This window comes from Octodon degus, unplaced genomic scaffold, assembly GCF_000260255.1.
Source record: "Octodon degus isolate 3935 unplaced genomic scaffold, OctDeg1.0 scaffold00003, whole genome shotgun sequence".
NCBI lineage: Eukaryota > Metazoa > Chordata > Mammalia > Rodentia > Octodontidae > Octodon > Octodon degus.
Window position 1 is genome coordinate 19,935,983 of NW_004524579.1, and position 12,293 is coordinate 19,948,275.

Genomic DNA, 12,293 nt, shown 5'->3' on the forward strand with positions numbered 1-12,293 from the left:
AGGGAGGGAGGAAGGAAGGAAGGAGGAAAGGAAGGAAGGAAGGAAGGAAGGAAGGAAGGAAGGAAGGAAGGAAGGAAGGAAGGAAGGAGGAATGGATGGGGGAAGGGAGTCAGGTGTCAGCTTTAATGAAGACATGATATTTTGAAAATTGTAATCTATAGTTTCACTGATATTTTCTAATGTCCTCTACCCAAGCCACTCTCTGAGATAATTTAATTTAATTTATTTTTTAATATATTTAGTATAGGGTCTACAGGGTGTCACTACACAAATCAGACTTATAATGATCCTCCTGTTCTTAGCCTCCCAAGCACTGGGATTATAGGTGCATGCCACCATGCCCAGGCACAATTGCTGGCCCAGTACAGCATGCCAGGGATCAAACCTGGGCCCTGCTCCTGCCTAAACAGGTGCTTTAATCCACTGAGCTATCTGCCTGGCCCTAGATAATTTTAATTAATGTCATTAATGAGGAAAGTTTAAGTGACCTGTGCAAGATCAAATTCTGCTAAGAAAAAATAATTCAAAACATAATCATCCATTTATTGATACAGATATTATTCAGCACTGTGTGCCAAGCTTTCTTCTTAATAGTCCATAAGCAGTAGTCATTGTATTACTTGTCCCTATTATACTAATGAGAAACCACAAACATGGCTATTCTTGGATCTGCAAATCTCTCCTTCACATTATTCTGTCTATACTCCTGTACTAAATCCTCACCCTGCAGATCAAGAGTGAGCCAAAATTAGAGGTGATGCATAGTGGCTGGCTGTGGCTTGAAGGGCTCTGCCTTGGCAGTGGCCATCCCGAAAACCCTCTCCAGCATGTAGGTCCATGCATGACTTCATCATTCTCTTGAATCCCACCAGTCTCATCTGTAGCTGAGGGAAACACTACACCTACACTGCAGGACTTTGAGCCTCCATGGGTCAATGCTCAGGATACACTTCTGAATAGGACAGGGATTCCGTGGGATTCCCAAGGGTTACTTCACGTTGTACTATAAACTGAGGCAAGAAGTGACCCGAGTAATAGCATGGATAAAATGAGTCATTCCTCCTGTGTGAGTCCAAGCAGACTGATGTAAAGATACAGGTGTATTTTTGCCACCCATTTTAAAGCAGATGAAGACAATTATGGGTTGGAAAGCTAAGGCTTTTACATCCATCTAATAAGTAACCACTGAAATGTTAATGCCCCAAACAAGAGTTCTGCTCTGCACATCCACTACAACTTATAAAACCAATACCAAATACAAATAAATTAAAGAGCAAAATAAAAAAAAAACAGATAATAGGAAAATAAATCTCTTGTCAAAAGGAAGGAGATCAAGACTTGGAGGGAGGGAAGCGCAGTGGAAGAGGATGAAAAAGGAATTGATATATGTTATGTGCACTCCATACGGATGTTATCATGAGGTCCTACACATGACTCGACAAAGATGAAAGCTAAAATTAATAATAATAATAATAATAATAATAATAATAATAATAAATGCCCTTGTTCCTTCTTGAGACCACAAATTTCCTACCTCCCATTTTAGTGCAACCAAGGACAGTTTATTGGGACCAGGAAGTGTCTTTCATGCAGTTCTCCCAGTGCACCGTTCCCTGAAGGGGCTTCAGCCTTTCCATTCTTCACTTGTCTCACAGGGACAATCAAGCACATAATTCTATATGCCCAATAAACTTGGCAATGGCAGGATATTAAATTGCCTGTAGAAGTGTGGAGACCACAACAGGCCACTAAACCCCTAAAAAGCTGTGATGTTAGCTGGTGTAGTGTCGGAGTAGGCAAAAAGGTCAGAAGTGATGATCTGATACTGGAGCCAGTGGTAGCCATTAGCTGATGCCTGCTGAGGGACCAGAAGAACAGATGGTATACTTGGTCGTATTCATCATAGAGCTAGTATTTATGATGAAAGCCCAGGTGATTATGTCAAGATAATGGACACACTGTGCAAATAACAGCCCAATTCAGTGATAAGTGTTCCCTCCGTGTGTGCAAGCAGAACAGAGGATGGCCATCCACCTGTGTACCTTCACAGTCCCTCCGCACTGCAAAGACATACGTACATGGGGTTAGTCATAATTGGCAGCCTACTTTGCAGATGCAAGAAGCATATTTGATGCTGCTTAACCGAAAGCAACGTGGTCTACAGGATAAAGCTATACTACAGGAAGTCAGGAGACTTCTAGTCTCAAAACCATAGTTGAGCATTTGAACAGATAATGATCTGTAATTCTTACTAACATCACACTTTGCACTCTTTTCAAAATACTTCCAGCACAACTCTATCATGGTTCCTATCAACCTGCATGCCAATTCTTTATGCTACATTTTGTGTATCCCAACACATAGGAGATAGGGCTGAAGTTATGACTAAATTATTGATAATAGCTGGGGGCTTTTCTCTACTCTGGCCACTAGGCATGTGTGAATGCATGCACACACACACACACACACACACACATGCACACACACACACACACACACACACACACACACACACATTGGTTCTTATTAAGTAAGTTGAAAAAAATTTTTGTTCCTATTCCAGTAACTGATTTATATTAATTATACTATAATGCATACAATTAGAGAAAGAATATATTCCCTAAGGTAAACCAGAACCTCAGAGTTCTAAAAAACCTCCTGCATGATATAGTCAGCATGATATTTATTTCTTCATAGATAGAAAATTTCAATGAACTATTTTTATTGAATTTACTTGGCTAATTCACTTAGATTACTTGGCTTTCCCAAGGCCTGAAGATTTCCTAGTCAGGAGCCCAGGACGAGGGCAGGAACATTGTGTTCAGTGCCCAATGCTGCTTCTTATTTGGAAATGTCTGATTAGAACTCGCACTCCTCCAGTTAATTTTTTAAATTTTTAATGAGGAAAAATGGTAACGAAACAGTTTCAAAACAGGTTAGTAGGACAGTTACGATAATTGATACACTACATATTGTTGTCTTCATGGCAGTTATTCAGTGGACAAGATGCAGGTGTGATATCTTGTCTAAGCAATATTAGTACAAACCTTTCTTCTCATTGAACTAAGAGAAAATAGCTGTATATTTATCCTAATTATCTCATATGTACACACATATATATATTTTCACTACCAAATGGTCCTTTATTTATATCCCCTTTTTTGTCTTGTTTTGTCAGAGATGGCTGTTCCACTGCTATTAGAGAAGTGAATTTGGAGAAGTCTTTAAAAGGCCCTTTCATATTTGATGCCAGTTCAAATATTGTAGGTACCTGAATTCAGCAAAATAACCCAATGAAGTCCAATAGTCCATAACAGTAGTGGGTTATCAGCAGAACTGGCAATTGTCCAAAGTTGTTGACCTGAGCCTGTTACAGCTCAGCATATTAATATTGAATTACTTTTTATACCTCATGGTCCAGTTCATTTAAATAAGTGTAGCACTTCCAGTTGTTTGATAAGAAAACTGAAATTTTCCAATATATTGGTGTATGTGATTTTGCTTACTGTCTACAATACATCTGTGCCAATACAGCTTAAATTGGAACTCAGATCTACTTTACCACCTTCTCAAAAGACAAAATGAGAAGTGTCAGCATGGAAATGGTGTAAGCAGTGAATTGAAATCTATAGGTACTTTGGGATTATCGATCATTTCTGGTCTCTGTTTCTAGGCACATTATGCTCTTCTGTCTGTGGGCCCCGGTGTTCTTACCTGTAAAACACGAAGGACAGTATTACCCACAGAGTAGCCAGAAGGAGTCAGTGCAGGTTTGTGCGTCGGATAGGCCATTGCATTTCTCACCAGGACAGCTGAACGCCTATAGAAATGTCAAAAGTCTAGGGACATGTGGGTGGTTTAAGGACTTATACATGCTCATTCATTTCTTAACCATTTCTCTGACAAGAACATAACATCATTCTAACTTGCTTTCATCAGTTTAGTATCTATACTCAGTTTGTCTATTATCTTGGATGAACTGTCCTTTACCACTTTTTTATCTGAGTTATTCTCGCAGGCATAGCCTCTTTTAGGAAAACCAATTGACATTTTCACTTATCTCTATTTGGAGTTTTTGTTCATGCCCTGCAGTGTTGAGGTCTGCAGTGTGAACAGAGTGGCAGCCATTCGGAAGGATAGCAGACAGTCCTGTGTCTTAACAGTTTGCATCTTTTTTTCATTCATTGTTTTCTTCTGCCTTTGTAATCCACAATTTTAAAATAATATGTGGTCATGATAGAACAATTATTTACGTATATCAGACTCAAAGTTAGGTTACTGAGATATAATCCAGACCCTCAAGAAAGTGAATAAACACCAGGTTGTTTGTCTTGATTTAATCCATCAGATAAAGTCTCCAATTTCTCTTCTAATTCACAGAGATCGAAGGAAATGATTAAGTGAATTTTCTATTTACCTCAGAAAATACCATTATTGCTTGCCTTTAATAAAACCTTGCTACACAGAGCTCAGAATTTATTAGTGACTAATTGCAAAAGAGTGTAGAGCGGAGTAACTCAAAACATGCCTTCTTACAAATTCTGAGTTCTCTAATATTCGTCATATTTTTGCTTCTTTTGTTTGCTTTGCATAACTTCTTACAGTTTTTCTAAATTATACATTAAACACACCTCAGATCTTTCCAGCTACAAAAAATAATGAAGATTTCTTTATGAAAACTAGGAGGCTCACATGTTCCTTGGATTTCTCTGTTCTGTTTCTGTTTAATTCCACATTTTAGCTATCTTCATACTTTCTATTCTTAAACACAAAGATTTGTGCTCATCATTCGATGCACAATACAGCATCATCTATGCTGTGACTTATTCTACTGTGATTTATCTCTGCTTTGATAAAATGGGGTTTCACATTCTGATTTAGCCACAGCTGTCACATTAGAAATTAAATACAAATGTATTACTTTGTTTTAAACAGTTTTCCCACCATAGGGTTATAGACTCCTAGAGGACAGGGATCATGCTCAAAATCTTAAGTTATGCAAAACATTTTCTCTTCACACATTATTTTCTACTGCTGCGTACGCATTTGGCACTTGGAAATGTATACTGAACAACAATTTCCCCAAGATAATTCCAGTATGCATCCTAGAGACCAGGGAAGATGTGTGAGACACATCTGATATTTGGATACATTGTGTGCTTTTCCCATGCAAATAGAGTGGAAATAATATAATCAGAAAACAGTCAATTTCTCTTTCTTTCTTTCTTTCTTTCTTTCTTTCTTTCTTTCTTTCTTTCTTTCTTTCTTGTATTTAGTACAGGGTCTCACTATGTAGGTCGGATTTGTAGTGATCCCCCTGTTTTCAGCCTCCCCAGCACTGGGATTACAGGCATTCACCAACACTCCATGTCTTGGTCACTGGGTCAGTGCGCCTAGGGGTGGGACCTGTGTGGCATGCGGTGCCTGGAATAAAATCCCGGTCTCTGCACTTGCCTAAGTGGTGCTTAGTCTGCTGAGCTATCTCTCAGGCCCTTACTTTCTTAATTCTGTATATTCATGAACAAATCTCTTAAAAATCTCAATACCTCTGCAACCTCACCTAAATAGAGAAAATAGATGATTTGTGCGTACTCTTCATAATTTTATCATCAAAACATTGTAAGATCACATAAGTAAAATATATTTCAGAAAATATAGTTACCATGATTGGCTAAGGGTTGCTAGATAATGAGCTTACAATGAGAAAAAGCACATGTGAGTGCAGGGCATCAGGCAGAGATGCAGCATGCTCTACCACTCGGGTGGTAGCTGTTCTGTGCTGAACCACAAGGACACAAAAAGACACATATTTAAAACATTTATAAAGACTACTTACAGTCTATGAAATTCAACTATAGCTATCAGTATTTTTGTACAGTTTCTTTAAGGAGGGCATGATGGGCACAGGAACAAACGAAGATAGAAGTCTAAAATTGTACTGAAAATACAGCAAATTCACTGGAGAAGTGACCCAAATTTTCATGTTTTCTTTTTAAATGCAATATATGTACATATAAATTTGTGTTCTACTTTAATTTGAGGTTATTTCCTCAAATACATATGAGTCTTATGTACTTTTTTAAAAATGTGTTTTATTCTACATATGAGCATGTGTTGCTTAAGAGCTAGGATGATTTCTTAGAAATTTATTAGTTGATTTTTTAAAATGTATTTGGTTGTTACAGGGGCTCACTATGTAGCTTGGACTCATAGTGATTTTCCTGCTGTCAGCCTCTGCAGCACGGAGATTACACACATATACCACTAAGCCCGAACTCTGTGGCAGGCGCAGCCCACTCTGGCGGTGTGGCTGGTATGACATATGGTGCAGAGGACTGAGCTGTGGTCCCTGCGATTGCCTACGCTTGCCTAAGCAGGTGTTTTAGTCCACTGAGTTATCTTGCTGGTCCCCATTAGGTGATTTTGTCATTGTGCAAATATTAAGAAGTATAGTTCTACAAAATAGGTAATTCATACCTTACCTACCTGAAGGATGTGTGTGTGTGTGTGTGTGTGTGTGTGTGCGCGTATGTGTGTGTGTGTGTGTGATGAGTAATATAAGATTATGTCAAGTACAGGAGAAAATTACTCTTACATAGTCATTTATTATCACTATCAAGTATTACATAGGTCTCATAATTAAACATGTGGTCTATTATGTGAGTCATATACCAGGGTGTTTCCTAATGAGCACCAGCAAAATGACTAATGCATAATGGCATGACCTCAAGCTGCTCCAACATTACAAATCGGCAAAAGAAATAAATAAAATAATAAATAAATAAATAAATAAATTTAAAAAAGAATGGCAGGCATTTCTCAGCCCAATTACAATCTAATGGGACCACCACATTTTGTACGCTGCATTGGTGACCAAAATGCTATTAAGCAGGCCATGGCGAGGCGAACTGTGCAACACGAAGTTGCAGGGTTCAGGTGCGCAGCACAAGGGCTCTGTCATCGTGAAGCAAATGTACATAGCCATCGCCTCACGGCCGTACTTACTCACCTCACAGCAATCCCCAATGCTGTGAAGTACTATTACCCACAGAGCTCATGTTACACGTTAGACTTTGGCTTATTCATCCTGATTATCTGCTACTTTGAATATGGATCTGCTACTTTGAATAGTTCTGATCAAACTCTGTAAAAACTGGTGTGATGCGTAAATAGCTTTCAGAATTCATAGAATTATGTTCTAGATGTGACTAACCCACTATGCATGCATGAAATTCTCAAGTTGTGAGTCTTCCTGTTCTTTAAGTAAAGATGAGAACTATTTGCTGTGTATCTGTTTTTATCCTCAGTGAGCATGTTCAGACAAAATTTGGTATAATACTTAATATATATATATATTATATTTAGAATAAAAAACATAACAATAGTTAACTATATTAATCTAAAGATCAAAGATATATAATGATAACCTAGTTTATTGCTTATACTTCCTCTTTATAACATTCAAGAAAAATAAAACAATATTTTGACAACAAATTAATGTTTTCCTAATAGTGGCTCATAGAAGCTCTTTGCTTTTTCTCCCCCCCAAAGAATTAAAAATAATGTGTTAAAGAGTCAGACAAAATGTAAGAGTTCTATAAGTTGTTTCACTTACTTCCAGGCACAAATTGTTTCATTGGCTCTCAGGTTTTCAATCTGTAAAGTGGAGACACTTGGTCTCAGCTTGGTGAGGAGTAAATTTAGGCATGAAATACATACATCCCTTAGCCGCCCCTTCTGTGTGTTTTTTAAATTTTTCCAAAAAAAAAAAAAAATAGGGCTGGGACATAGTTCATTGGCACAGCACCTGTCTGGCAAGTGTCAGGCCCCAAGTTCTATTTCAGTATAAAAAAATAATAAATAAATAAATAACATGTTTCCTCAATACAATATCCAGTACAAGCTTGTGCACAGTATGTACTTAAGGTTCGGGATTCCCAGTAACAAAAAAAAAGAAAAAAAAGAAAGAAAGAAAGAGAAAATTACATCTCATAATATGTGTTCAATAAAGTCGACTGGTTTGTTATTCCTGAAAGAGTATGTTTATTCACTCACATATTTAAATCTTCTACAAATTCCTATTTTAATAAAGCAGAAAATCCTTTCCAAACTTCTTACTTTACTAATCCAACATGGAGTTAAAAAAACATGATTTTTCAAGAGGTATTGCTCCCTGAGATTTTGCTCTTTTAAAAACCTATGCTCATGGCCCAGCCAAATAGCTCAGCAGATTAAAGCACCTGCAAGCAGGCACAAGGCTGGGGGTTCGATCCCCTGGCGTGCCATGTCAGTCCCACCCCTGAGGCACACTGAGACAGTGATTAAGACTGGGTATGGTAGGGGCCGAGGAGATGGCTCAGTGGAATAAGCTCTTCCCTTGCAAGCGCAAGGGCCTAAGTTCAATCCCTGGTCTCCCCCCCCCAAAAAAAAAAAAAAAAAAAAAAGACTGGGCATGGTTGTGCATGCCCATAACCTCAGCACTTGGGAGGCTGCTGTAAACAGGCGGATCACTGCAAGTCCAATTTAGTAATGAGACCCTGAACACCCTGTAGACCTTTCCCTAAAATGCAAAAAAAAAAAAAAAAAAAAAAAAAAAGTCCAGGAGATAACTTAGTGGCCTAGGTGCCTACCTGGCAGGCACAGGTGTTGAGTTTGATCCCCAGTAATAAAATTAAATAAATAAAAGTGTATATACATATAAAAAAATCACAGTCACAGCAAAGTCAGAGCAAGACTGAATCATGTCTGCCTCTCAAAACTAAAACTACTAGAGACTGAAGCATCCGCCTTAGCCTCTGCAGAAGAGGCTCTCCTAGAATCTCTAAAGTGGACTCAGACAATCTGTGGGTTCTTTTTTTAATTGATCCAGTCCTTTGTCTATGTGAAAAGTGACTTAAAAGAAAAGTACACTTTGAAGGTAAACATTTTAACCTTTGAGAAAATTTGGATTTGGTTCATGAATATTCATATACTGATGACTGCCAGTAAGCCACGTGGAGTCCAGCGTGTGCGTGCAATTCCGTTGCTGTGATTCCAAGCCCTTCGCCCTAAGGACCAGCACTTTCCAGGCATTGAGTTGTAGTATAAATAATTCTCTCCAGTAACAGTCAAGTGTGTCATTTACACAGTACAACTGGATTACTGACACTTCATTTTTAATCTTCTCTATAGGCAAACTGGCTAATCCAGTCTTTATACCAATGAAAGAATTTTGTTCAAATACTTAATTAGAAACTATATTTGTTTGTTCAAAGTATAAGTAAAAGTAATCCAGGCCAGTCCTCCAGTCACTGTGTTTTGGTGAAAATTTCTGACAATGAACTGTCAGCACTACTACTACTGAAGGGAAGTCAACAGAAGCGACACAATGCTACTGTTCTACTATCATAGTACCCCAGTGTACTGCTGGAGGGTGTTCCAGCATAACATCTCTGCTCTCCAATTTCTTGGTCCATAGAATTAAATAAGGGATGCTAAAAAATAGTCACTGCATTCCCACATTCCTAATCCTGGAGAATTCTGGAAGCACCAAGCCATCAAGCGGAGCGAGAACAGGAACCCTGGCCCATGGCAGCATCTCCCTCCCTCCTGGACTCTGTGGCAGGTTCTGTTGTGGGGCCTCCTGTCTTTTCTCAGATCCACTCTTCGCTCTCATTAGATTTTATTCTCCTATTGCTTCTTCCTCATTGTGTTACACTGCTTACATTTTTTAAAAGAATAGCTTTATTTGCTGTAAATAAGGCTGTTTGATGTAAATAAAGTTATTCTTTATTTATTTATTTATTTATTTTTTGGCAGAGCTGGGGATTGAACTCAGGCCCTTGAGCTTGCCAGGCAAGTGCTTATTCAACTGAGCTATCTCCCCACCCCTTAAAGTTATTCTTTAAATGAATATAATCTGCATCAAAAATGGTAAAACAAAATTTCATAACAAAATCATAGGAGAATAATAAAAGTTAATACACTTCATATTGTTATCTTTAAAGTAGTTACTTAAAGCACAGGATATAGGTGTAAACATTCTCCTATCAGTATTAACACGAAACTTCCTTTACATTTAACTGAGAGGCAAAGGTTTATTTATTTAGATTATTTTGTTTTGTTCTTTCTCCCTCTCTGGACCCTCACCTATTTTGATTCTTTCCATCTCATCGCAATATATTTAAAAGAGAAATCTTTTTGTTGTTGTTTAAGGAACCCACTTATACTGTGCCACAGGCTTTCATTTCATGTTCTTTCCCAGGAGACTAGCTTTTCTCATTAAGAGACACATTTTTTCTAATGGTTATGTCCATTTCTACCTACTTTTCCTCTTTAGGGTAATTCATTTTTTGTGTAGATGAGGAGCACTGGTTTCCTAGTTTATTGTTGCTTGTTATTTGTTTTCCTATTTAACTTCAATGTCTACTAAAGTCATTATCATTTTCCACTTTTTTTCCTGTCCTATCTTCTTTCCTTTTGTGCCCCATTGCCAAAGATATTAATTATTTAATTTCTGTTCCTAAGAATACTATCCTTGCCAATCCTGATGGTGCATGTAATCCTATCACTGGAGAGGCTGAGGGGGAGGATTGCTACAAGTTCAAGGCCAGTGGGAGCTACATGGTGAGTCCAGGGCAACATGACATATATGTCAAGACCCTATCTCAAAAAAAAAAAAAAGAAAGAAAGAAAGAAAGAAAGAAAGAAAGAAAGAAAGAAAAAAGAAATACTGCCCTCAACTTGGAATCTTTTACTCAAGCACAAAGCCATTACATTCTTTTGGCCTTATTAATATAGATTAATCTTATAATTATTTCTGTCTTTTAGCATCTCCAAACATATATTTCCAATGGCAATTGTTTTACCCTTCTACACAAAACTATCTTCAGCTCACTATTATCCATAGGCCAAAACTGTTCAGCATTTATCTCAGCTCAAACACCACTATATATCTTCCTTTATAATTTTCTATATTTGGATTTTAAGCTCCACAAGAAGCCAAATCAAGGACAGTGTGTCTCCTTCAAGTATCAAAACAAATTTCTCAAACATCACCGTCACCTCCCTTGCCATACCCCATCCATTTAATGCTCCAGATCTTCTCCTGTATCTTAGGTAACCACGAAGCGTGGCTCGAACACCCTCCAAGCAGTGACCACCGGGGCACAGACCCGCGGTGATGCCTTCCCGCGAGACCCCGTCACTTTCAGAACACAACTTTCCTCTTCTATTCAAGAGGCACACATGCTATGCCAGACGCAGATGAGGAAAAACCAACAGGAAGCTCCTGCTCTGAGAAGGAAACAATCAACACTGAGAATCCTTTGTGTGTGTGTGTGTGTGTGTGTGTGTGTGCGCTTATCTGTTAAAACTATTTATAGCACGTCTTTTCTATATGAATATTTTTGAAGAATAGGAACACATTTTCCTATACATTATTTATTTAATTAATATCATCCTTTACAAAACATATAAATTAAGAGCAAATATTACCCAGCACGAGACAAGAAAGGTTAATTGTCCTCTTAGAGTCCTGTGTATCACACATCCCTGTCTGAATTCCCCTGACTCATCAGCAACCCCTTAACAGTCTTTATACTTTCAAACATCCTGCCAGACACTCCGTGTTTGACTGCCGCTCTGTCTGCTAACAGCATCGCATTATTATGTTGCTCCCCGCTCCAGAGTTGCCTCTAAGAGGTTCCTCTTTCCCAGCATTTGCTGTTGAAACTTACCGCTTTTACCAACTCCCCCTGCTCCCAGCATTACCACCTTGTACTCTCTGGACCCGCCTGATGCGCTGCCGGGGGAGCAGCTGGCTTCATTTTCCACCTCCATTTTACCCGAAAGACCGGAGGAGAAAGAAGTCCCCCGTGTCAGGTGCTTGCTCAGATATTAAACAACTCTAAAACTGTGTCAAAGGCAAGGTTTAGTGTGAGGAAAGAGCCATCAGCGCCGGGCTGGCTGCTGGTCCTGTGCTGGAGCGGGTCTCATAGCAACCACTTCAACTGCTTCCAATAAAAATCTGGCTTGTACATTCCCCCTCCTTCTGATCCTTCACTCTTTCACGTCTCCCACGATCTCTTTCTCTTGCTTGCTCTGTGCACGCTTGGTTCTTCCCTCCTCTGCTTCTCCGTTTCCTGCCTCATTTTCTTTCCCTCTTTCTCCTTCCTCCCTCCCCCAAACAGCGCTGCTTGCTGTCTGATGCACACACGTTGCACTACTTTCCAGGCTAAGCTGCCAGAATAATGAAAACCAGACCGTAATGAAGATGCCGTCTCACAGGCTGACTTCTTCAGCTACAGCTTCAC

The 12,293-nt window shown here is 38.8% G+C and overlaps 1 protein-coding gene across 1 annotated transcript in view; it reads right to left on the bottom strand.

Moving 5' to 3' along the window:
• The window catches only part of Rit2 (Ras like without CAAX 2), a 442,929-nt gene extending 430,946 nt beyond the window's left edge, over positions 1-11,983 (bottom strand). The window contains exon 1 of the mRNA XM_004623614.2: positions 11,718-11,983. Within this exon, the coding sequence (XP_004623671.1) occupies positions 11,718-11,820 (103 nt within the window). The 5' untranslated portion in view covers positions 11,821-11,983. The remainder of the gene's footprint in view (positions 1-11,717) is intronic.
• Positions 11,984-12,293: the final 310 nt, after the last annotated feature.